At 42.3% G+C, this 25,077-nt stretch overlaps 1 protein-coding gene across 1 annotated transcript in view; it reads right to left on the bottom strand.

The window, feature by feature from the left end:
* ccdc146 (coiled-coil domain containing 146) overlaps positions 1 to 25,077 on the bottom strand; it is a 31,121-nt gene that overhangs the window by 5,905 nt on the left and 139 nt on the right. The window contains exons 2-17 of the mRNA XM_053415460.1: positions 20,762 to 20,844; positions 19,546 to 19,761; positions 16,682 to 16,739; positions 14,128 to 14,210; positions 13,840 to 13,933; positions 13,622 to 13,695; positions 12,463 to 12,690; positions 12,215 to 12,304; positions 11,473 to 11,569; positions 9,980 to 10,072; positions 9,396 to 9,563; positions 8,241 to 8,329; positions 7,095 to 7,259; positions 6,843 to 6,918; positions 6,309 to 6,457; positions 5,983 to 6,211 (exon numbers count right to left, since the gene is read on the bottom strand). Coding sequence (XP_053271435.1) covers positions 5,983 to 6,211; positions 6,309 to 6,457; positions 6,843 to 6,918; positions 7,095 to 7,259; positions 8,241 to 8,329; positions 9,396 to 9,563; positions 9,980 to 10,072; positions 11,473 to 11,569; positions 12,215 to 12,304; positions 12,463 to 12,690; positions 13,622 to 13,695; positions 13,840 to 13,933; positions 14,128 to 14,210; positions 16,682 to 16,739; positions 19,546 to 19,761; positions 20,762 to 20,844 — 1,992 coding nt within the window. The remainder of the gene's footprint in view (positions 1 to 5,982; positions 6,212 to 6,308; positions 6,458 to 6,842; positions 6,919 to 7,094; positions 7,260 to 8,240; positions 8,330 to 9,395; positions 9,564 to 9,979; positions 10,073 to 11,472; positions 11,570 to 12,214; positions 12,305 to 12,462; positions 12,691 to 13,621; positions 13,696 to 13,839; positions 13,934 to 14,127; positions 14,211 to 16,681; positions 16,740 to 19,545; positions 19,762 to 20,761; positions 20,845 to 25,077) is intronic.

Raw genomic sequence — 25,077 nt, 5'->3', positions numbered from 1 at the left:
AAAAATAATTCTATTATCCTGAGACGAAGATAAATAAGAAGTCAGGTGCAGGGAGAGTTGATAGAAATGAGCAATTAAAAGCAGCGACAGAATCTCAACACGAATGCAAATACCCACTGGACCCAATGACAACAACACAAAGATGGTCTATATATAAAAATATATGAAGCCGAGATGATCAAGGAGCCACGACAGGGACCGTAAAAGGAACCTAAGCAGAAAATAGAATGAAGCAAATAAAACGCAAATCAAATGACAGAGGAAATATTAATAGTTCCAGCGGAGGGAAACAAATTTAAGTGAAGAGGAAGCGATTGGTTAGACGGCAGACTGTAAAGAGAGTGGAAGCGGTTGGAGGGGGGGGGGGGGGGGGTTGTGTTCAGGAGGAAAACAGCATGTGGAAAACTGCTGCACACGGGCGGTCTGACCCGGCATGACCTGCGTTATGAAACAGCAGCTTCCCGCCATTCAACCACACAGCGCGTGCACGCCTCTGCACCTGTGGGTGGGGGGGGGGGGGGGTTACGTGGTTGTGTCTAATGCCAGAGTGTGTGTGTTGGGATCCCGTTTCCCCCCCCCGCCGCGTAAAAGACTAATGAAGCCGCGCTTACGCAAACAGACAGCGGGTCTTGATCAGACGGACTAAAAGTGTTGAGCCGGTTAAAAAAGATGCTGCTCGCTCAACATCACATGACAGGACTTCTAACTGGATAGTATGGCTGCCATGTGATTAAAGGAGAGGTGTTTGTCAGGCTCAGAGCACGGAGGCTCGGGAAGACATTAAAAAAGAGAACTTGAGAGGCAGAAACACTGAGCTCATACACTGAGGAGATGAGAGCGGATCGGAGGCTGACAAAAGACTGACAGCCTAAAGAAGATGAAGTGGAGAGGAGCAAAGGGAAGACAGCATGAAGCCCAGAGTGAGAAAAAGGAATGAGAGATCGAATGTGAAATCAGACATGAAAGACAGAACTGGAGAGACGAGAGACGCTGAGAAGCAGGAATTGGAGCCGATCAACTGGGATCAAGGTTGTCTGCGGTTTTCACAGAGAATTTGACTCAGAGAAGAGGATCCTGTTCATGGCGTGAGAACGTGGTGAAAGGGGGTGATTTCGAAGTCAAAATTAAGAAACATCGAATTTGTTTTTCCAATTTAGGCTGAATGAACAAATGAAGGTCATCTATCCACCTAAGGTCACCCAACTGCAAAATATGATACCGTGGTTGAGGCTAGGCTTTTTCTTTTCCGCTTAATTTTATCCTACAAAGCTCCTGACAGCTTTTTGTGTTGTTAAAAGTTAATTTCCACTCCGGAAGTGAAAGTTAGCAAGCTAGGCTAACCAATAGACTGTATGTAAACTCCATGTTTGCTGATGGGACATGGACCAAACTTAAAACTCGAAATACAAATTTGTCTCAAAGTTGGTTTCTGACAGGAAGTTCCTGTTACACTGATGTTTGTCAAAGTTCCAATTATTATTTGTTTATTTATATAGATGTTATAATGATGATATAACAAACGGGATGAAAAGTCAAGACTGACAGAGATGTGGTTTTTTTTGGGTCCAGTTGTGTTGACAAGAAATTATTAGACTGTAATGCAGGAAACGTGCTTTGACTTTTGACTGAGTCTGGAAAGGAAATTTCTCAAATCACAGATGAGTCTAAAGAAACGGCTAACGTTTTTTTCTGGAAGTGACCTCCCCACAGAGAAAACTAAGGTATGTAGTATTAGTAAACATAATTTTCTTCTTTTTGCTATTTAAAATTCTGTGCACAAGTCATAACAAATGCTGAAATTAATTAATTTCAGTTTGACTTTGACCTGAAGGGATAAACAGGTAATAATTGATGAATGGTTCTATTCAGTCAAAACAAACCTCACTGTTTCAAAGGCATTTTTAGGAACTTCAAAGGTCAAAATGAAGTAAGTGCAAATATCCGCAGGAGATGAGTGTGTGCCCAGTCCTAACTTCTGAATCTGATTGATCTGTGTTCCACCTTCATTCGTAGCCCCCCTAAGCCATTCAAACCTCAGATGATGGATGTATATACAGCACGTCTCTCTCCTCTTCCCCCTCTCCGCTCCTCAATCTGTCTTTTTCTCTCTCTCTCTCTGTGTTTTACTTGCCCTCACTTTTAACATTTTTATCCTCGTCCTCCTCCTTCCTCTGTTCACATGTGTTTGTCTTTTCCCTTTGAATTCATCTGTCTCTGTGTCAGTGTCCCTGCCTGCGTCTCTGTTTCGTTCATCTGACAGTCACAAAGAGCAGCTGCTGTCCCGGCTCATGAATGGTGTAAACCATTGTATATATGACAGCATCAGGGCAGAATAAAATTTGCATGCAATTAACATAATCTCAGCTCAGTTCATGGTTAACATGACGGCTTTTAAAAGCCACATAATAGACGGACCACTGCATATTTAACAGAGTAATAATGATAAGTAATGACCTTATTTATAGAGCACTTCCTCAAAAATGGGTTAGGAATTGAAAGCAGAAGGTAAAAAAAGAATCATAATCAGGTTATGGGAGGTTAATTAGAGGAACATGTGAGCACAGGAGTTGTAGTAAATCTATACTTAGATGTTAAAATACATATCTTGAATTCTACATAAGAATATTGGAAACACGTGGGATTGGTTAACTGATTAACGTTGGTGTCAATGTCAAACTATAGTGGAGAGAACACAAGTCAGGTGCTGGCTTTGTTTTGAGTGAGTCAGTTGCTAAATGATTTTAAATGATCTTGCTTTTTGTCTACCTCCTCTCTCACAATCATCACACACTCCCCCCCCCCCCCCCCCCCGCGCTGTCCATCAAGACGCAGCTCACGGTGGACTTCCCCGCGGTAATAAGTTCCAGACAGGTCAGGACCAAGATTTAAGAGACAGACAGACGAGCGATGTGACTCACCACTGTGGGGACAGAGCCGAATGTCATCAGCCCCACCCTGAAATAAATCTCCCTCCGTGACTGACACTGTGTGAGCGATCCATAAATACACTGTATGGCAGTCTGTGTCTTTGTGATACTGAAGTCGAGCTCGCCATTAGAAGGCTGTTCAGCAATATTAAGATGTAGCTGCGAGGGTGTTATTGTAACAGGACTGAGCTCGGTGTGTGTACCTGTATGTGTGTGTGTGAGTGTGTGTGTGTGCGTGCGATGACGACGAGCCAGCAGCTCATAAACAAGTAGTAAATTCAGAATCCAACACCAACCTCTGTTTATTTTGCCGCAATTAAAATTCCTCAGTGCAAATGAAAGCCTCAGAGTATATTGAACTTCAATAGTCTCACAGATGGCCCGATCTATCTTTGTCAAAATATCCCATCAAAAGGGAGGGGGGGAGGGGGGGATTCTTCTGCAATGAACAGATAAACTGTTCACAGATGAATACAAATACACACTATAGGATAAATCAGCGGCGAGGCAGTTTGGGTGGAGATTGAATTCGCATAGAAAATGAATTCGCGGGGAGAGTGACTCGAGCTGCCAGGTCTCCTGCAATAGGCTGAGACCCCCGTGAGTCACTTTCTGTACAGAGAGGAGCTCGATTGCTGTGAGAGGAGAAAATGGCGATTTAGAAAATGATTTGCCATTTGCACACAGCGGAGAGGGAGAGATATGGAATGATTGGAAGGAGGGAAGAATAATGGGAGAAAAGATAAATGGACTCATACGCTTATAAGGGGCGGAAGTGGTTCCAGATTTTGAATCATGTGTATTCAAACAAGACTAATGGCAAATGTTGCTTAAATACAAAATGCACTTGCACCCATAGGAGTGTAAGTTTTAACCCAAACTCATTGTGGCATTAAAATAATTATCGGGGGATCAAAGTCATTATGATACATCCTCTAAGAACAAAGAACTTGCTGATGGTGCTGCATGAAAACTTAAGTCCCCGGTCAGTGTGGTTCATCCTCTGGGGACCACACATGTCTGAATTGTGGCTATCCCACCAATAGTTGCTGAGATATATTTCAGTTTTGGACCAAAGTGGTGAACAAACCAATGAAAATAGGAAATGAATTTACCGAATGTACTGCCAAATACGAGGTCAGTTCGACGGGAAAGAAATAAAAAGGATAATAGCTGGGAGAGAATGTACTGGAAACAGGGATGGGCAGATAAAGTTACACCGAAGGAAACACAAACCTTGAGAATGCCTTGAGGGTACAATGAAAGAAGGAACAGTCAGAATAAGATGAGGACAAAACAGGGTTTAGAGCTAATGATGAGAGGAAGAACCAAGGAGAAGAATAGAAATGGCCTCACCAGGCCACGTTGTTGCAAATGATAAACAGCAGAAGGAGTAAACAGATGGAGAAAAGGGACAGGGGCGTTACTCAGAAGAGCAGCACATGGTGAAGCATGTTCCAGCACTGTGTTCATCCAACAGAGCACAAGACTCAGATGAGAAAAGTCTGGTCCAGCAGCGAGTGAGAAGCTCTGATCGCTCTGATCCAGAGCAGCAACACACACCCAGTCCCTCGACACCCCCGCTGGCGGGGAAAACTTTGAGTGAGTGTGTGTGCGTGCCTCTCTTTAATCTCTCTCTCTCTCCTTGTATGTCTGTCATTCTCTTTGCAACGCAGAGTTCCCTTGAACATGTTTGTGTTTTTGTGTTATTTATTCATGAGTCTGAATCTGTTTTCTGTGAAACGTGTGCAGCGTGCGCTTGTTTGAGGTTTTTCCCTCCTCTCTTTCTCATCCTCCTGCTGCACGAGTTCATCAGGGACAGAAAATATCGGCGTCTGTCTTTCTGTTCAAACGTCTGAGTGTGTCCGACTTCACTCGGTTCACCTCAGCAACACGGAGGGAGGGGATCGGCTCCGATAAGCCAGGCTGAGAAACTGACCGCTTTAGTAAATATCAAAGTCAGCTTACAGAGTAAAGGAAAAGTGAATAAATTCAATATTTTGAGAAAGTTTTTCCAAGAGTTTGTTTATGAGATGAAGCTTTAAAAGTATTTGCATGAATCAAAGAGCTCGTACTCAACTGTTCTTTTTGGAGATCTTAGCTAAGATACACCTCAGACACATACGACTCACAAGTACACACAATCCTCTGCCTCCTGAGATCCTATGAGGATTCTCTGACATCATATGAATCACATAAATGTCTAGAATGATCTTTTTTTTATATTAAATGAAATGCAACACTCTCTCTCTCTCTCTCTCTCTCACTCTCTCACACACACACACACACACACACACACACACACACACGCACACACAACTGCCTGGACAATCGCCTGAGGCACTGCTGGATACACTCTCTCAAGATTCCAAGGACAACTTTGCCGATACACACATCTGCCATTTCAGGGAAAATGTTATAATCTGATCAAGTCGGGAAAACTCGATTCAATTGACACGTCAGACAGATTGCAGACGGGCTGCTAAGATTGGACATTTGGGAAATGTGGACATCAGTTTATTAAAGGTCCAATCTGCCAATATTGGGAACTGCCTTCGCAAAACCACATCAAGCAAAGTGTATGTATTCAGAAAGAAGTGTTTTCATCGATAGACAAAGGGAAAGTGGGTGTTCGGAGCCTGTCACTGTCACCACTGTTTACTATATAATATATATACATTTAAATATATATTTACATATAATATAATTTTTAATGATAGATTTCAGTTAAAAAATGTAAATTAATTACCCATCCTCATCCGAACACCTACGCATTACTACAAATTAGCTTGCGGCTCTAAATGTCAGGTGGGATGACTTCTGTCGTTGCTTATTTTTTGTCATTGTTTTTTATAGGGACAATATTTTAGCAATATTGTTTGGGTGTGTGGAGAGTTGTGTAGCTGTTCTTCACTCCGCGTGTGCATATACAGATTTGTAATTGTGTCCAGAAACATTGAAATACAGTAACACAAATATCCCCCTTGCTCTTCTGCTGACCACTGCTAATCTCTTTGTGTGATGTGCACGAGAGTAAGGGTCTGAGTTTTCTGACCTCTATCTGCAACACGGTGATCTCTCCCTCCAGCTTTCTATTCAGGGGCACCTCCTTCTTCTTCAGCTCAATCTGTCTCTTCTCCTCGCTAATGGCCAACTGCAGATCTTTCATTTCCCTCTCCAACGTCTCCAGCGCCACGTTGCCGTTACCGATGGCCGCCTCTTGGACGTTCACCTTCCCGCGGTAGTTGAACAACACCTCCTCGTGCTCCAGCAGCTGGATGCCACTGGACGTGACAAACAGACACACACACACAAGTATCAAACTGTATTATTTGATCCTCATAAAAGTAAAATTGTGAGATTGTCGAATTTGTAACCTACAGAAAATTGCGACACTGCACAGCCGTCTCATGGTTCTTGTTGATCTCCAGAAGCGCCTGCTCCTGGAGGTTGATCATTTGGGTGAGTTTCGACAGCTCCAGTTTGTGGTCGTCACCATCCTGACTGATCTGATGGTGCTTCCATGCAACCTGAGGGAAATTAGGTATAAAAACATTCTGATGCACATTTAGGATTTTAACTACAAAAGCCAACTGAGGAATTCCACTGTAAATGAGACAAAAAGTTCACAAGCACAGAGGAAGCTGGGTGAGTGCGGTGGTGGAAAACAAGGTTTCAGGGCTCGGTTGCAAATTGGGAACCTAGTCAAAAACAACTCAACCCCAGCCCGAGTCTGTTGAGCTCTGGGCTCCGTGAATCACATCACCCTCTGTGATATATTTAATCTGTTTATATAAACTGCTAAATTTGTGATACTGGCTTATGGCACAGACGGGGCACAGCCAGCTTCCCGTCAGTGTGTGCTGACTGATCACATCTCTATCTGTGTGTGTGTATGTGTGTGTCTGTGTGGACCTTGGAGATGTCATTGCGCAGCTTGTCCCTCATTTTGGAGCAGCTGGAGAGCTTCATACGAGCCTTTGTGAGGAATCTGGGATGGAGACGTAAAAGCAGACAAGCAAAGCTTCAATGGCAGCAAATGCGCTTGTAAAACAAATAAGATATATAACTTTTAAAGATGCAGCTTTTGTTTCAAGACTTTCTGGATGTGATTGTGCGCACGTGATGTTTGTTCACTCCCTCGAGGAAACACGCACGTGCACACACCTGTCCTTGTTGACGGCGATGGTGTGCTGGATCTCCGTCTCGTTCTCCAGGACCCTGAGCTGCTCCGTCAGCTCGGTGAACGACTGCGAGGCGAACTGCTTCAGCTTGACGTACTTGTTCTTCTCCTCCGTAAACATGTCGCACAGTTTAGAATACTGTGATATTCTGACAGGGGTAGAAAAAAAAAAAAGAGACACCGATGAAGCGATGAAGCGTCTGCGTTACAAAGTCTGGCTTGTGGCTGCTGTCAGGATCAGAAGCTGTGAAACAGGCGGCTTTATTCTCTTTGTTGAGCATCAAGCTAGGTCCTGTACAATCTATATACTGCAGGGTTTGCATCTTTAGCGAATGACAGTTGAAAATACAATGTTACATTAAAGTGTTAAAATATGAAGTAAAGAATGCTAACATTGGTTAAAAGTCATATTTACACAATATTCATGCAAGACGCAAATACACTCAACTAGCGTGAGACTTTCATTATTCCTAAATATGCAAGATGTGACTGAACAATGAGAGGAACCAAAATATTGAACCATCCATGTCCTGTTTTTGCCAGACTCGGATGCGTTTTTGTAAATTTAGTGTCGAGTGCAGCCTCATCCGTTCATAGGTTTTCTGTTTGGTGCCAGAGGCATCGGTCCACGTCTGAACACTGAAGTATGACCAATTAGTCAGTTTTGGTTTTCTACCCAGACAACATGTGCAGACGTCTGAGATAATTGTGATCCCAGCTGCTACATCGCTCGGGGGAGGCAACAACAAGTACAGAATCAATAATCGGTTGAAGAATCGGCTACGTCAATATTCCTTGTATAGGAATTCAATTTCAGCGACGCACACCGACCGCTTAGGGTGTATTTAAGTTAAGATGCAGAAACACCATCTGTACATCTGCTGAAACTGGAAATTACTTAGAGATCTTGAATCGAGCCGTGAAGTTTCAAGATTAATCTCCACATTGCACAAACAACTACAATATGAAGACAGTGACAGAGGTTTCTCTAATGCCTGCTATTAACAGCTTAGAAGCTTCTCTGTAATCAAAATCCTCTCCACACACACACACACACACACACACACACACACACACACTCGCATTTAATGAAAGGTGGCAGGTGAAAGAAACAGAGGAGGAAATAACACCTGCGCTGCAGCAGTGTATTCAGCTTGTTGTGGTCCATGATGATCAGGTCTTTCTCTCGCAGCTCGTACTGGATGAGCTGGTGCAGTCGCTGTGGAGAGTTACACAAACACAACCACAGTTTCATCATGTCCATTCGCGTGCGTGTCCTCGCAAGCGTCATCCTTCAATTTGTGGAAGCACATCTCTTTTAAAATGATGTGGGAGCTTCTGTTCTGACACCGAATAAATGAACAAACAAATTCATATGTAGATCGAGCCGTCCTGGTTGAAGCCTGATTGATTTGGTGGCTGGCTGATATGAGACTGTCACAAACACATTGGTATCAAAGTTTATGTTTACTGAAACAAAAACTTTGATTTTGGAGAATAAACAAAGTAGAAAAGATGCTAATTTAATTTAATTTAAATTTCTATTTCAAAAGGGTTTGTTGGAGTATAAATGTACTGGCTGATATCAGTATTTGAAACTTGTTCCACCCTAATGAAGCCAAGTGTTTAGTTCAGTCAGGTAGACAGTGTTCTCATATCAAATGCACTGTTCCTGCTGTCTCTGAGCTCCACACTTGCCATAAGCCAATCGCCTGTGAGCTGCCAGTGTTCTCCCTCCTGTCATTCAGCAGTCAGTTCAGAACTGTGATCACATATCATTCATCTTCATATCCAAAGCATCAAATTCCATAGGACTGCTTACATTGTGATAATTTTGTGATGAGATCCAAGCTCCAAAGTCTGTTCACAGTAAATTTCATTTTTATTCTAATTTACATTTGTTTCTCTCCAAGTTTCTCCTGATTGAAATATCTGCATCGGCCACCAAAGCTCTACTTCTCCATATCTGTGTGGTTCTACAGAGACATTTGAGAATTATGAGAATCCACTGAAGCTGATCATTGTTAACTTGGGTTTTCAAAACTAACTAAAGACTCCAGCAACATTCGGTTGCTGGATTGGAAAGTGTTTTTGATATCGGTATCGAAGAGTCATTTCTGCCAAGGGGCATTTTTTCCAAAATGTCCTGTTCTGTGACATATACATCTCTGTGTCGTCATGTATTAATAAACACACTAATGGAGATGTCATAGCTGGATATAAATATAACTCAGCTGCATGTTCCTGATGGTGTGTGTTTGGTTTGTGTGTGTGTTGAGTTGCACCTCGGCCCTGAGCAGTTCGCGGTGCTTCTGGCCCCTCTCCTCAACTTTGATCTTGGTGAGACATCTGAGGTGGTGGAGTTCCTCTCTGAGGAGGTTCGACTCCTGCAGCAGCTCCTGAATCAGCCCGTACTGACGCTTCTTCTGGCTCTCCTCCTCTGCCACGGAGAGCTGGATGAGGGAACACTTTTAAGAATGTTCCCGTTTGGATAGAACTGAAGGGTTTACTCGATGCAGTATGAGACTGGAAAATGGACTAAAAGTCTCTTTAGAAAGAAGAGGATGAATACTGAAACTTTTTGGGTGCAAAGTCCAGCATTTTCCCTGTAGGGATCATTAAACTTGAAAGATAAGACTCTAAATATGAAATATACCAAAAAGAACACACATAAAACATTAAAACAACAACAACAACAAAACGTTTAGAGACATTAAAGTACTTTAAAACTAAAATATGATTTATTCACTTCTTTGTGTAGTGTAAAAAAGAAAGAACTACAGGCTTCTCTTGTTAGGTGGCTACTGCAGTCGACTGTTAATGGAGCTGCTAATGGTACCGAGTCGACCCCACACACATTGTTTCCCACCTGTTTTTCAAAGCCGACTTTAAGAGCGTCCACCTCCTTCTGAAGCTCCATCCTCTGCCGAGTGCCGGCCTCTCTCCCGGGAACAGCGTCTAACTTGGAAGTTCAATTCAGAAAGTAAACATCAAACGTGCGCTCGGGCTTTCCAGCGAAGCAAAAGGAGATCTGAACATCTGCCGCGGTTCCCTCCTGACTCTTAGACAAAGCGCGTAAAATACATTAGCATCCATTGTTTCCCTGATTACAGTCCTTTAGACTCTTGCAATCTGGGGGATGTGAAAGTGAGGGGGGCCGCAAGGAGTCGGTACAAAGATTACCAGACTTCATAATAAATTCGGTCAGTGCATATTCAATCCCACATTAAAACACTGGCCGCAAAATAATTAATACTATATATCAGAGGTTCCCTGAGGCCTTTCTGATAGCCCTTAGATCCAGCGACACTAAAAGTGTTCACTGAAGCTTATAAAAAATGAATGCCTCCGGGCGTGCGGGATTGCACCTCTCCGCAGGGTTGCCAGGCCTCGTGTTCAGAAGTATGAGCTACACTGCTCCATATTTAAAGATTGTTAGTCCAAGGAAGATGGGGGTGGGGGGGAGAACTACATGAAAAGGTTTTAAGGGCTTTCTGCAGTTATGTAAAGTACATGCTATACTAGTGCGGTGCCTGTTCTAACCGTTAATGATCCTGAGCTACTTCAGAATATGTCCTTATCATTAGAGAGTCCTCCTCAAACAGTCCTGCAACATCACTTTGTATTGATTGTGTGCTCGGCGTTGTGTGCAGAGCTTTCTTTTTATGAAATGAAAGTGAATTTGCTTTATTACTGTTCACGATAACACAATCAACACAATCTTTAAAAAAACAAAAATCATATTCTGTTCGATATTAAGCTCTGTAGCAGCAAAACAAACATTGCGCTTTATTTTTATCTGTTCTTCTACCTCAGTAAAGAATGTGTGGACTTTGTGGTAAACACTAAACCCATCAGTCACATCTTATTTGACTTGCACTGGAGACTTTTAAAATCCTCGTCTGAACAGTTATATTAATGTTTTTTTAATGATTGGCAGATTAATGAATAACTCCTATTGCGCAACTGCTTTGTTTTCAAAGTGTCCTACGTGTGTGTCAATCCCCCAACGTGTCATAATGGATTCCTTCCATACTGTTTATGTGCTTGTGACATGTGCTGATGCGTTTCCCGTAACCCGCTCGCTCCGTTCGTTTCTGTTTCCACTTTTCGTTGTAAAACTACAGGAAGCCAGAGAAACAAAAATGCTCCCTGCGTAATACAGATTAAACACTTAATGTGCTTTTTATTGGCTCTGTGACATTATTAAAAAAATTTCCCCACGTTCAAAAACCATGAGGACTGTGTGTCTAACGTTGTGAGGGAGAATTTGGATGTTTTTTCCGAGCATGTTGTTTCACTGCTCCAAATCTGAGCAGACGTTTCTCCGGCTGACATTGAAAGCACCGACCCACAATTCACCTGGGCCTGCAGCTCGCTGTGGATCGATTGCACGTGTCCTAGCTGCTCCGTGGCCGTGGTCAACGCGTGCTCCATCCTCTTGAGGGCTTGCATCTGCCTGAAGGGAAAAACACAGACACCATTTTAAATATTTATCATCATCAGAAGGTTGCGTATGCGGCACTAACCAGCTGAAGTTCACTCAATGTGTCAAACTTGGCTCATTATATAGATGAGCAATTCTTGTTATATCAGGTATTTTAACTGTGGCGAGAAATCAGCTGAAGAAATGCTTTGGATTATACACTGTCCTCGACATATCTGTTGAGGAGGTTATGTTTGCATTGCGGTTTATCGGTCTGCTGGTTATTATGCAAAAACTACTGAACCCAATTTATTGAAACTTGGTGGAAGTCTGGCATATAGGCTGAGGAAGAATCCATTAACCTCTGGAGCAGATTCCATTAAGGGTGCGGATGCGGGTGCACGACTGAATCTAAAAAACTTCAGAAATATTTATGAAGAAAACCGGCATCTGTACTGTGCTAATGTAAAATAATACAAACAGGTGTTGTTGTGGATTCCAGACATCGACCCCGATGTATCTGATCTAAATACATGTACAATATGGGGATTAAGTGGCCAGTCAGCCTTGGAAGATGTACGCACTACATCTGTCCTTCTGTAAATTTCAAATTCAAATGTGTATGAATATATGGAGACTCATTTACATGTGTCATCGAGCTCAGTTTCCATTCTCTACCTATTTTTCTCCCGCAGCTGCACAGACTGGCTCTCGAACAGGTGCTTTCTGTCACACATGACGTTCTGTAGCTTCATTTCCAGGATACCTCTGGTGACACAAAACACACAGCAGCTCATGTGAAAACATCTCAACCACCATATATCAAACATTGTGTTTCCATCTTAATATATTCATCATCCACATTCGTCCTTTTCAAGACGCCCTCTCTATGTAATCCACTTCTGGCTGTGTTAATAGTTTTGTACCTGGTCCCAATGAATTCCACCTCCTCCTCCCTGCTGACTTCCTGTTCTTTCAGCAGCTGTCTGCACTCTCTCTGACTGGCTTCGACTTGGGCCTGGAGAGCCTCCAGCTTCTGCACCACCTCCTCCCTCCTCCTCCTGAGGGATCGGTTTCGTACTTCCACCTCCTGCACTTGCTGCTCCGATTCGGAGATCACGGCGTTCAGTGCTTCTATTTCCTTCAGAGCGGCTCTGGCGTGTTTGGAGGAGAGGGACAGAGCATTTGAAAGACAAAAGAAGCACAACACAGAGTTTAATCATCACACAAGCTTTGTAGGAGTGCAGATCAGATGAAATAACAGCGTGTGCATCCATCTTTAACACCCCCCCCCTCCCGGTGCCACTCAGCTTTGTGAATTTCAGATTGCAGGTCGTACTGGAGCTCACATGGCTCGTGCAGACGGCTCCGCTGCATCGCTCCAGAGCCAAGTATTAATTTGGAGTAAACATTAAAAGAGACTGCAGCGCGGCTCCGAGTGGAGCTATCCTCTGGTGATTAAAGGGGCTTTTGACTGGAGCCTAATACATATGGTTGTCATTTTATTAAAAGAGAGGAATTGCCAACATTATTTTCCTACTTATACGCAAGCAACGCTGCAGAGAAGAAACGGAAATACAAATGGAACTGGATATTGAATCTTTTTTTGCAGAAAAAGGATTAAAATGAATAGTTGGCTTAAGTTTTTCACAGATATCATTAAAAGTTTTCACTGAGGAAAGTGTATTTAAATAAAACCTTATAATTTACTTTTATTGTATCAGATTTCTCTCACGTTTTGTTTTGTTTCTACTGTGACTGTTTTTGTTCTTATGTTAATGTGTATGTATTAATTACTTTGTTGTTGTTGTTATCCATAAAGCCCTTTATAACCTTGAGAAGTGCTTTATAAATAAAGATTTTATCATTATTATTTAGCAGCACACATTCACATTTTGAAAAGTGCAGTATAATAACACGGATGGCAAAATAATTGATTTGGGATCTGATTTAAGATAATTGTTCAATTCCAGGAGAAAACCATTTGTTTCTGTTGTGTTTCCTCTTCAGTGTTTCTCAGCGAAATCGCTCAATTTATTTTGTGGTGACAAATTTTCCATAAAGTTATAGATTAAATGCACTTACTCCTTCTTGGAGCGTTTCCTCTTCATCTTCTCTGATATCTGGTCAGGTACGCTGATGAGCTGGGCTTTCTCTGCCTGGTGACACACACACAGAGACACACACAAACATGTAAGAAAGCACATCCTTTGTTGTTTTATTGTTGGTTTGCTGTAAGTTATGCTCAGTCAGTCGGGCACACACGCACACAGACACACACACACACACACAGACACACAAACCTCTTTGAGCTCTATGATCTCCTTCTGGTCCTCCAGCTCTTTCTGTTCTCTCAGTATCTGAGCTTCGTGGCTTTCCACATCTTCAGTGAGACTTCTGGCAACACACACACACACAAGTTCATGCTTCTTAAAACTTGTAATTAAAAGCACTGAAGGGAATCATTTGCAGTGTTTCTCATTGTAATAAACAGGCAAGAGCACACAAACAATGGAAACAACTAAAATGAACAAATAAAAGACATGGGAATTAACACCAACTGGATGAAAAGAGGTTTGGTCATGAGGTACCTGACTTCCACTTGTCTCTGAGCCACTTCTATCCTCAGATCCTCATTTTTGTCCTGCAGGGCTTTGATTCTGCTCTCCAGCTCCTGGACGACCCACCAACATGAACATTGGATCACTAATCAAGGTTTTCGAAGTCTTTGCTTTGCACATTTTCTTTTAAAAACACTTTAAATCATCTCTTTTGCTTCACATCTGTTTGGTTCATGTTTCGATGAATGACAAAAAGATACAGCACTTGATTTAGACCCACGTTAAACGACTCCAAATGTGAATCTTAAATTTGATGAACCTGGAGTAGAGCATCTATCTCTGAGGTGAAACTGTTTTGCGGTTCTTGGAGCAGATCCAGCTTCTCTCAAAAATGTTATTCTCATCGTTTTCTGCACCACAAACACGTGTTTGTCAGTCAGCACTGTCCCATTACGCTGACTTAACTTCACAAAGTGTCGCCATTAAAGTAAATCAGCTGCAACTGAACCAGCCGTTATCAATTCAGCTTGTTCAATGTCATGCGCCGTAAAGATTTAGGTTATGGCTCCTCTGCAAAACAATTAGAAATGCATCTGAGACGTGAGCGATGAAACGCATAGTTCATGAATCACGCAGTACAAGCATGTTTTTGTTTTTGTGTGCGACAGGGAGAGAGAAGAATGCAACCGCCCTCGGTGTGGCTCATCCTGCTGAACAGAACACTTAATGCTGTAGGTTCAATATGACCAGTTCACAGTGGAAGGCTCCTGCCCACATGTCTTGTCATGCAGTAGCAGCTGTCAGTTTTCCGGTTTCTTTATTATAGTCCTAATTTTGGGGGGGGCTTTGGTCGACTACAACCCCAGCATACGCAAATCGATTTCATCATCAAATCCTTCAGCTATTCAGGACGTTCCTGTTCTCATTTCTCTTCTCTCACCTCCTCATACTCTACTACTCTTTGAAATACTAAGCTTCTTCTGTAGTTGTGCGGCTTCTGGCTCCGACAGCTCCTGCATGCTTCAACTGAATTCCACATTCATAACATTCATAACATTCAGGACACGGGAGCTCTAATTTTATGCCTCCACACCAGTGACAGTCAGTGGCCGAAGGCATTATGTTTTCTGGTTTCCCATTCTCGTGAAAAAGATGTCTCAAAAAACTTCTTGAAGGAATTTCTTCAGATTAGGTTTTAACCTTCACTTGGACTCGAGGATGAACTGAAGTTCAAAGGTCATAGATCAACGTCGCCTTGACCTCACAGATCACACTTTGTCTCGGGATCAAGTTCAGGGAATCCTTTCAAATTAGATCACACTTTGGCCAGTTGTCACTTGGACTCAAGGATTAACTGATTCATTATTTTTATTGTATAATTAATGGCCAGACATCAACAGGGTGTGTAGACCTCATATAACCGTGGATGCACTTTGTCAGGAACACCTGAAGTGCCGGAAATTGCACTGGTTGTCGGAGGCATATAACCGCAGAGAGGTAAATGTAGTGTTTTCTATAAACTACTTTTTGAACTTATCAGATTTATGTGTTTTATAACAGGTGTCAGAGGCTTTTAGAGTTTGAAATCATGCAAGGACCTGGTGACATCATCACATGCCTTCGATCTTGGCAGTGTGGCATAATCCTATTTGCATTTTTCAGCTTGATTCAGCATTTCTGCAACCCAGCGTTTGTCATGGACATTGGTTATAATGTCCATTATAAATTTGATGTTGTATCACATTTGATTATGTATTCCTTTTCGAGCAGAAGGTAAGTCTGTTAAATGTCACTTGTCATTACCCATGAGCCTCTCTGACTCATGAACGCCATCACTCGCAGCCGGAGGCATGAAAGCAGAGCACAAGCACCTTCGTAATGTTTTGTTGTTGCAAACAGTAATCAAACATTAATTGGCGCCTGGAAAAGAATTTCGTTGAAGTTTAACGGCGTTGGTGATTTGTTCACGTCATTCTCCCGCCTGCCCTACGGGTTCTACGGTTTGTGTTCTTCTTCTGACACAATCGCTGAGAGTTTGCGCCGCTGATTCATCAGTTGCTAGAGACTGTCTTGCCAGTCCAAGTGTTGGAAATGCTCTACATTGTGGTAGATGTCTGACACACTGAATAATAAAAGTAATACAGTATTAATATGCCCTGCAGCATGATACAGTGAACTGTGGTGTATGACTCAAACAGAAGCAAGTGGATAAAGGGGTTTTATTAAGATTTGTGAATGTATAAATTACTATAAATCATTTTCGTTGTAAATCTGTTGCTTTAAATGATGACTAACTTGATTTTTCCTGCTTTGCCTACAGAATGAGAAACCTCCCTCTGAGGGATAACAAATTATTTAGCACATGCATCATATTTTTGTGAAGACGGAGAGAGTGGAATATAAAACGTTTGGGCTTCTTGTTGCTTTAACGGGCCCTTAAAAAAAGAGCCAATGGCAAGTCATCACATGGAGGGATTAGACCTGGGTGGAGGCTTAAAGTAAAACTCATATTTATCCCCTCTGAAGACAGTTATTGCAGCGGTAATCCACATCTCTGAAACCCGACCTGGATGGTGCAACTTACAGCAGGTTCCAGCTGAGTCTCATTCTCTGTCTCCAGGTAGCGCTTCTCCTCCCACAGACTGCACAGCGTCGAGGTGAGCCGAGGTAAGAGGAGAAAAAGAAAATCGGATTATTAGGATAGAAATGCCAGACGTTGCTACGACCTTAAGACACAGGTAAGGAGTTCTCATACTGTACATAAACATAAAGAATCATAAAGTGCCAAACACAGTTCAAACGTTGTATTATTTTCTTATTTCCCTGAGGCAAAAGCTCTTTTGAGCCGTTTGAGCTGCTTTCTGTCAAACAGTTTTAGCTCAGCTTTGTAATCTTTAAAAAACATCATATCATTTTGCTGTTTGTTTCATCATATCTCGCTGACAAGTTGATATACTGGATATTTAAAGAAATATATAGAAAACTGCGTGGATGCTCAAGTATGCCACTGGAAAAGGCACTGAGGAATTCCTCTGTGCATGTTTGGCTAAAGATGAAGGACGCAAAGATTTTAGAAGGCATATATAAGTGGTGAGCATCTGCTGATCATATGCAGACCGGTAGCCATTTGGACAAGGGAGGGAGACGGAAAGAGGGGTGGGGGGGGAAGATTAGGCTGGAGAGTGTGAAAGGCAGAAAGGGCAGAAAGAGGAGAAGAAAAAGACGAGGAGAGGATGAGAACTCCGCATCGATCAGCTCTTGCAAACGACGTACGCGCACGTAGGCTCTCAAGGAACGCTCCTTAAGTGTTTCCATTTAATATTTCAATTACCGCTGCGGCCACAACTCTCTGCTTCAGTGTGAGGCTTAAAACCAGCGTATCCTCTAGATCGTATCTTTGCAATACGCCGCTCAATTGATGTGACACGAGTGGTTGACTTTCGAAGGTTTATCCTTTAATTGCAGTGCAGCTAAAATAAAAAATACGAGCCACAATAATTATATAGAGGGTATAATATTTTCACTTTTTCACACTCATTGATATTTTAACCCTGAAACTTTTGATCACACTTACCCTTTGTATTAGTCTCCTTCCATACATTATCAGTAATCAGTATCACTGTCCTTTCACAGCCTGTTTAATTCGTACATTGACCTTTACTGTGTGGGGAGTTGCAATGATCTCATCGTTGGGGAATCAAACTCAACAGAAATCTTAACTGCGACACAAATCGACATTTGAACTGTTTCATTCCCTTAAATGTCAGTTTAACTTACTCCTTTAAGTGTTTTGTTTATGCAACTCCCATTCGACACGAGCGCGCTTTGGGAAGCACCGGTGTGTGTTACCACGTTGCCTAGCAATGTTCCGATAACCTCCCTTTGGCCCTTGAAACGTTAAGTTTGTGTACAGAGAGGAGAGAGATGCTTGAGCGACTGCGTTCTTTTCCAGCTCTGTGGGTGTGCTTGACCCTTTGGACACGCTGACTGGGGGTGCTGAGTGAGTCGAGGGAAGGAAAAAGAGAAACCGGCAGCAGAGAGGAGGAAAGCAGAACAGATGTCAAAACACTAATCAGGGTGAAGGGATGATACGACATCACACGTTCAGGAAATATAAAAATCCATTTGAAACTGGTTGTGCACCAACCTTTGACCCCTTGTGACGAAACTCTGAGGAAATGTGGTTACTGACACAAAAACATTTAGGCAGTAAAACCTCAAACAGTTTTTATTCCTGTTGTTACTCTTGAGTGTGTAAACCACAGGCTGTAAATAAAGATGGACGACGTGTCCCCACTTCCTCCCACTAGCCAGAAAAGAAGCCAGAATATCCTGGATAAGAACGCTGCCGATAATCTCTTTTGTGGGGCAGAGTCTGCACAGTTGTGATTGGGGGATGGAGCCGCGGTGGCGACGTCCCATTGATTCACATGCTTGACCAAATTGGGAGTCAGTCTCAGCTGTCAATCATGGGGTTTTGCCTCTTTTTGTAGCATCGAATAACAAATTCAACAACAGACACCAGAAAATGTGACTGAATTGATAACTCGCAGCAAATTGCACGTGCAGTTAGATCGAAAAAGATTGAAGCACCTATCAGTGCACCAGCTTTGACAGAAACAGATCATACAGAGCAGTGGTTTCTCCTCTTCCCACAACTTGAGAGAGCCCAATCTAACTGCCTAGAAACACCATATGTGCCTGGACGTAGCCTGAGGTCCACAGCGAAGGCCCTGCCCGCCATTCCACAGTCCCGGGCTGAGGACCGGCCCCTTTCTTTCAGTGCTTCCACTCTTTGGAACAATCTCTCCGAGGAGATCCATCTGGCAAACTCCTTCTCCTCTTTAAAATCTCTCTTAAAAACACTTTTTTATAGATGTGCTTTAAAACTTTTATTTCTGTATGCTCTCTATCGCTGAGTGTTTTTCTTCAAATTGCTTTTTAATAGTTTCCTATTGTTGGCCTTCAAACTTGTTTAGCACCTTGTTGCTGTGTTTTGAAAGGTGCTATATAAATAAATAAGTGATATTATCATTATGTCCAAGCCACTAACATGGTGGAGGTGGGGTTTATGAGCTATTCTGCTGCGTTGGCTTCACTTTGGGGAGCGGTCATGTCGTCTACCTTCATGTTCAGTCATTGGTGTAAACAGCATCAGCAGTAAAGAAGAAAATGTTGCCGGCTAAGCAATACAGTGTCAATACTATGTGCGTGTGTCCATTCCCACGTATGTTCTCTTACTGTACTCAACTTCTGCTTCACCACTAGTTTCACTTCTCTGTGATGTCTTATTCTCCTGTTACTTGGTTCCTCTCAGTGCTGCGTGTTTCTAAGAAAGACGAAGCTTCATGCGAAGAGGGAGTTTTTTTTTTAAATAAAAGGCTTCCTCTCTCGGGATTAATTTGGATTCGATACATTGCGTGATTGGGTGTGTGCTGTGCGGCTCACCACTTCAGTCGGAGTTGCGTGTTGTACTGCGTGTTCTCGGCAGCCCTCAGCTCGTTGTATGCCCGCAGGAGCTGCTGCCTCAGTTCTTTGACCTCGCTCTCGGGCTCCTCGGAGATGCTCTGCTCCTCTGTTCTCTCCAGCTCAGTGTGCAGCCTCTCCAGCTCAGCACGAGACCTCTTAGCCTCCCCCAAACGCTGGAGCTCACAGTCCTGGGCACTGTGAGATGAAACCATGATTTACCAGTGTGGAATGCAGTGTACAAACACTACAAGCTAACTGATGGTAACTCTAATATTACTTTTTTGACCAAGATCATCTGGATTTTTTGCCTCTTCCGTTGTGAAAACCTCTAACTTAAATAATCAAAAAAAAAAAAAATCGTAATAATGTAACTACACATCTTAAAATCTTTTTTTTTTTTTTTTTTTTTTTTTTTTTAAAGATTTTTTTTTGGCATTTTTATGCTTTATTGATAGTGTAGAGAGAGAGTTGAAATGGGGCAGAGAGGGGAGTGACATGCAGAGAACGACCGCGGGCTGGAATCGAACCCGGGTCCGCTGCTGGCCGAGGCCCATGGGGGGCGCCCCCATCTTAAAATCTTTAAAACAAACTTCTTGGTCCTATATTAATGTAAACTTACCAAAATCTGCTGATTCTCCTGATAAACTATATGAGCACTGAGCGTATTAAATTTAATGTGCACATTCAGATTTTTCCCCTCGTCTTCACAGGAAACTGGGGTCTCAAAAGTTAATTTAATACCCTCTATTATGTGCCTTGGTGGGGATTATGAGAATCATTGTTCGTGGATTTAATAAAGCTTAAAAAGAAAAAGTGCTATGGGGCATGTCTCAGACAGCTACATCATCCTATTACAGCTGCTCGTGGTGGTGGTACCTTGAGCCTCTGCTACACGCTGGAAGCCACCTTTTTTTGTTCAAATTATTATTTCATTTTTCGCTCTGCAAACTGAGCGAGAAGAAATGCAAGTTTATCAAAATGTTTCTTCAGAAGCTGGCGGCTGGTACCACAGATGCTACCTCCGACTTCTGACAGCACTGCATACGAGGAAAAAATCAGGATGTGATATGGAGGTTTTTAAGTATTTTTCAAAGAGGCTTCAGTTAGATTCTTCAACACAGGTCTTTTGTGTCTTTCTCTGGAGTCAAACAAGCACCTATACACTTGCTTCATGAAGGAATAGAGGGAAACTTACCTCCTCAGAGTGTTACTCAGTCGCCTGTAGCTGGATTTCAGTCTGGTTGCTTTGGACTGGCTGATTTTTCCCAACGACAACAACTGAGGAACACAAAAAACACTAATAATACAAATAAGATGGGCATGAAAAACTATATGATTACCTCCGCCAAGTAGGAGTTACGTTTCTATAGGCTTTTGTTTCTTGATGCTTTTAGCCGTCAGTTGGTTTGCTGGTTGTGTGTTTGTGGCCAAGATTACTCAACAACCACAGGATAAATTGCAGCATGGGTCAGGAAAGAACCCATTACATTTTTGTGTTGATCCATATCAGTGATGGCATCAAGGAATTTTGTCAATTTCTTTAAAAATGGCGAAATGTGTGCAATTTGGTGTAGTTTGAGAGAATTTAAGGGGAGTGCTGGGCCTTGCCGGGGGTGTGTACTGAGTTTGTAGTTTGATATTTGTGGTCATGATTAACTGTGAGGGCCCAGTCACACGTACCTGAATAATTGCCGATCATCTAATCTGTGCGAGCGGGGAGGCGAACAGAACATTTGCTTCCTGTGGCAAAGGAAAACGCAGAGTGGCTTCACAGGGAGTTAAACTTTGGTGAACTCTGACCCACGATGTTCACTTTGCATTCAAATATGTTTTGACCATGCCCTGAGCATGTTTCCAAACTCATTAGCATATAAGCGTGGCCGGGTTATAGAAATTCTCCTCGTGTCAAACCTCCACGTCTGAACAATCCAGACATTACAGCATCCCAAAAATCTTTGGCTTCAGTCATCTAAGTCTGCTACATATCTGCCTGCATGAGCGTGCCAGCTCAGTTTTCACAGTTTGATCTGACCCAGAGCTGCCTGTATGAAAAATATATTAATAGAATATCAAATTCTGTGGAAATCCACTGTTCCCAAAAATATGCAATGGGGCAGTTTTGCTGGGAAACAGACACATTTCTGACCAGTAGGCAGTTTTGTGTGATATTGTTTTGTGATCAAATTAAGGAGTTGAAAACTAAATCACCAGAGAACCCAGAATTGTTTTGGATATCATAATAGTTCAATCTTTGACAAAAAACTGCTTCGTCTCTGCCCTTATATGCTGACTTTCTGTTTCAGGAAAGAAAGTATTTTTTATATCTGTCTTGACCCACGGACACAAAGTGCAATCTACCACAGAAAACTCCCAGAAAGGGGATTTAAACCAACTTTGGGCTTAATACACGTTTATCAGCCACAGCATCAGAACACCTTATCGCGATCAGCATAAAAAAACAAACCTCCAGCTATCTGCAATCTCAAAGGGAGAGAGGACAAATTATTGAAAATAGCCCATATATAATGATAAGAAACATCACTTATTGAGATAAAAAAAAAGTACCATTAGGCCTGAATGATTAAAAAAAAATGGATCACAGCTGTGAAACCTCGGTAAAAGACAAAAAAAGAAAAACGGAGCAAAAGAAAAAGATAAAGCGGGTAAAAAGTTTTCTGTAAATGATCTGTAAGAGCGGTTGTGAGATTTCTCTCTGAGGTGTAACTGTTGTAGAAACAGAGGGCAGGTGTTGTTGCCCTCTTATCTGCAGAGCCAGGTTGGTAAAGTGGGGAGTAATGAGGGATAGCCAGGTCTGTATCAAAGAGCTGCAGGACTATCTCAGGACAGACTGGAGCAGGTAATCTAACGGCACTGAACACACACAAATGCCCTGATTACACAGACACACACGCGGACTGATATCTCCCCGCAACTTCAAACATTAGGGATAGACGATTATGTTTTTTATTTATTCCATTATAAATGTTTATCTTGCCGTTGTCAAAAGACCACGTTCCAAGGGCTGAAAGGACAGATGTGTATAAATATCAGGAATGGTATAGATTAGCCCTCCTGCTAAACTTATTTATTCCTATGTTTTCCCACCAGTTTGCGTTATCAGACGCCCAAGGTCACAACACTACAAGGAAAAACACCTGACCAGCATTACATGATGTGTATAGTTAAATCCCTCACATTTTGAAATGCTACGAGTCCTCTGGTCCCAGTTACCTTGTTCTCATGTGTCCATTTGTGCTACTGTTAGTTAGCAAGATTAACTACTATAAGAATTACCACAAAGGTTGGTGGAGGGATGGAGTGTGGGCCTTGGAAGAACCCATAAAAATGGGGGCGGATCCAGAATTTTGAGAAGATGCCAATATTGTGTCTTAAGCAACACACATGGTGCACCAGTGACCGGACAGACATCCTCTCCCATACACTGGGAATTTATCAGAGAGGAGCAGCCTGAAGCTGCAGCGGGTTTAAATCCGGGTGCCAAGACTTATCTCTCGCCGTGTTGGAGGCTGCATGCAGCTCACATGTGGCAGAGCATCTTTGAAGTGAGATAGAGACAATCACCGGGAGATATTTATGCAGGCACATAGACACGCACACCTGTCAGTTCACTCCTCCACCACTAAAGCCTTCCAGTACATATATATGAGTGTGTGTGTGTGTGGTGCAGCTGGTTTGTGAAGTGTGCAACAAAAAAGAAGCTGTGGGCTTAACGCTCTGCGCCCTCAGGGGGAAAAGTAATGACCATCACCACGAGGCACAGCGCTGCATTCCACCGTGCGATGGAGAGAACCATCTTTCTCTCTGTGTGTGTGTGTGTGCGTGTCTACACACTCTGAATTGGAGTTGAGCCTGGAGCCAGATTGAATCACGTAGTTACAAGAATCTCCAGCTTTAATATTTCCTTTTCCTCCATCAGGGCTTAGAGCCACCTCTGGAAATGAAAATCAATTACCCAAACTGTGTCACTTCTGTGGAAAAGTGACGTGTGCATGAGACATCTATAACGCCTCGGGAAAAGAATCCAATTACAGGACCCGTGGTTCTGAATCACATTATGTACTGAAACAATAGCTGTGGCCCACAAGCACATAATCAAGTGCCAAGTTAATTAAACAACAAGTTTATAACAAGACACCAAGGACGGTGACATCTAGATTGAGAGAGTCAAAGTGTATGGTGTTGCTATAGGTCTGGAAACTATTTATTTCAGGACATTGCTTTAGCATTTTTATGACAAGTTTCACGAATTTGCAAAGCATAAATACATTTTACGGGAGCGTACAAGTTCAATTTTGGCAACGTCAATAAAAAAACACACCAAGAGTTACGACATCATTATAATATACAAAAACAAGGGAATGGTTTTGCTCATGTTTATTGGAAAAACACGAATTTATAATTTCAACAATTAATAAATCTGACAGGTTTAAATGTGACTTTGAATTTCCATGTTTTGTTCAAGCTACAGACGAAAAGCCTAAAAGTGTAATCCAAACTTTCTTGACACAACCCAGGCATTGTGGCTGATACGGGTCTCCCTGTGGGTCCTGCACTAATCGAGTCTTATCTAAATTGGACTAGCTGCATTCATTTTTATGTAGAGTGAGGTGTGCACTCCGCAGGTGAATTAAGTTAGAAAATATAAATTAGATCAGGACAGAGAACAGAGTGTATCTGCAGGCACTTAGTATTCAAGGATGTGGATCAGGGAAAACTGATTTATTGTACGTCTCTGATGAAGTTTATGGTTAATTTGCAACATCCTGAGCAAGTCTGGTATAATCCACAGAAGCCTAAAGGCTGTTGTTGTGATTGGATCACCCCAGACTGTTCACTGGTCAATATGAGGCTTCGACCCATGAGAACTCGGTAGTCATTACTTCATTTTTGGCCATTATGGGAAAATGATAACATCAGTCAATATGAATAATTATCACATTGAATATCACATTATTCTTTTCTAAGTTTAAACATTAACTTTTAAAATAACTTTGTAATCTTGCTGTTAATACCAATTATATTGGTATAATTTACCCAACCCTACAACATTATGAATTGGATAGCCATTACTACACAAGGATTCATCATCACTACACTGTAATGCATATTCTGTCAGTACTACACTATTACACGAGGACTCAGCTGTCATTACTACACTATGACAAACAGTAAGTGCTAAATACTTCTGGCTGTTTAACTTTCATTTCAGCATCTTACCACACACACACACACACACACACACACACACACACACACACACACACACACACACACACACACACACACACACACACACACACACACACACACACACACACACACACACACACACACACACACAATATATTTGTGTCCACCTGACTCTAATTTGGACAGGGACACTTACTGGTGAGGGTGAGTCAAATAGATGTTTTCCACGAGACCTCACAATCGGAAGTTGTGTCAATTCAAAGAATTTTAACTTTTGTGCCCAACCAAGAAAAAACAAAC

This window comes from Pleuronectes platessa, chromosome 22 (assembly GCF_947347685.1).
Source record: "Pleuronectes platessa chromosome 22, fPlePla1.1, whole genome shotgun sequence".
Lineage (NCBI taxonomy): Eukaryota > Metazoa > Chordata > Actinopteri > Pleuronectiformes > Pleuronectidae > Pleuronectes > Pleuronectes platessa.
Note: the sequence above shows the minus strand (reverse complement) of the source record. Positions and strands in the feature narration are given on the sequence as shown.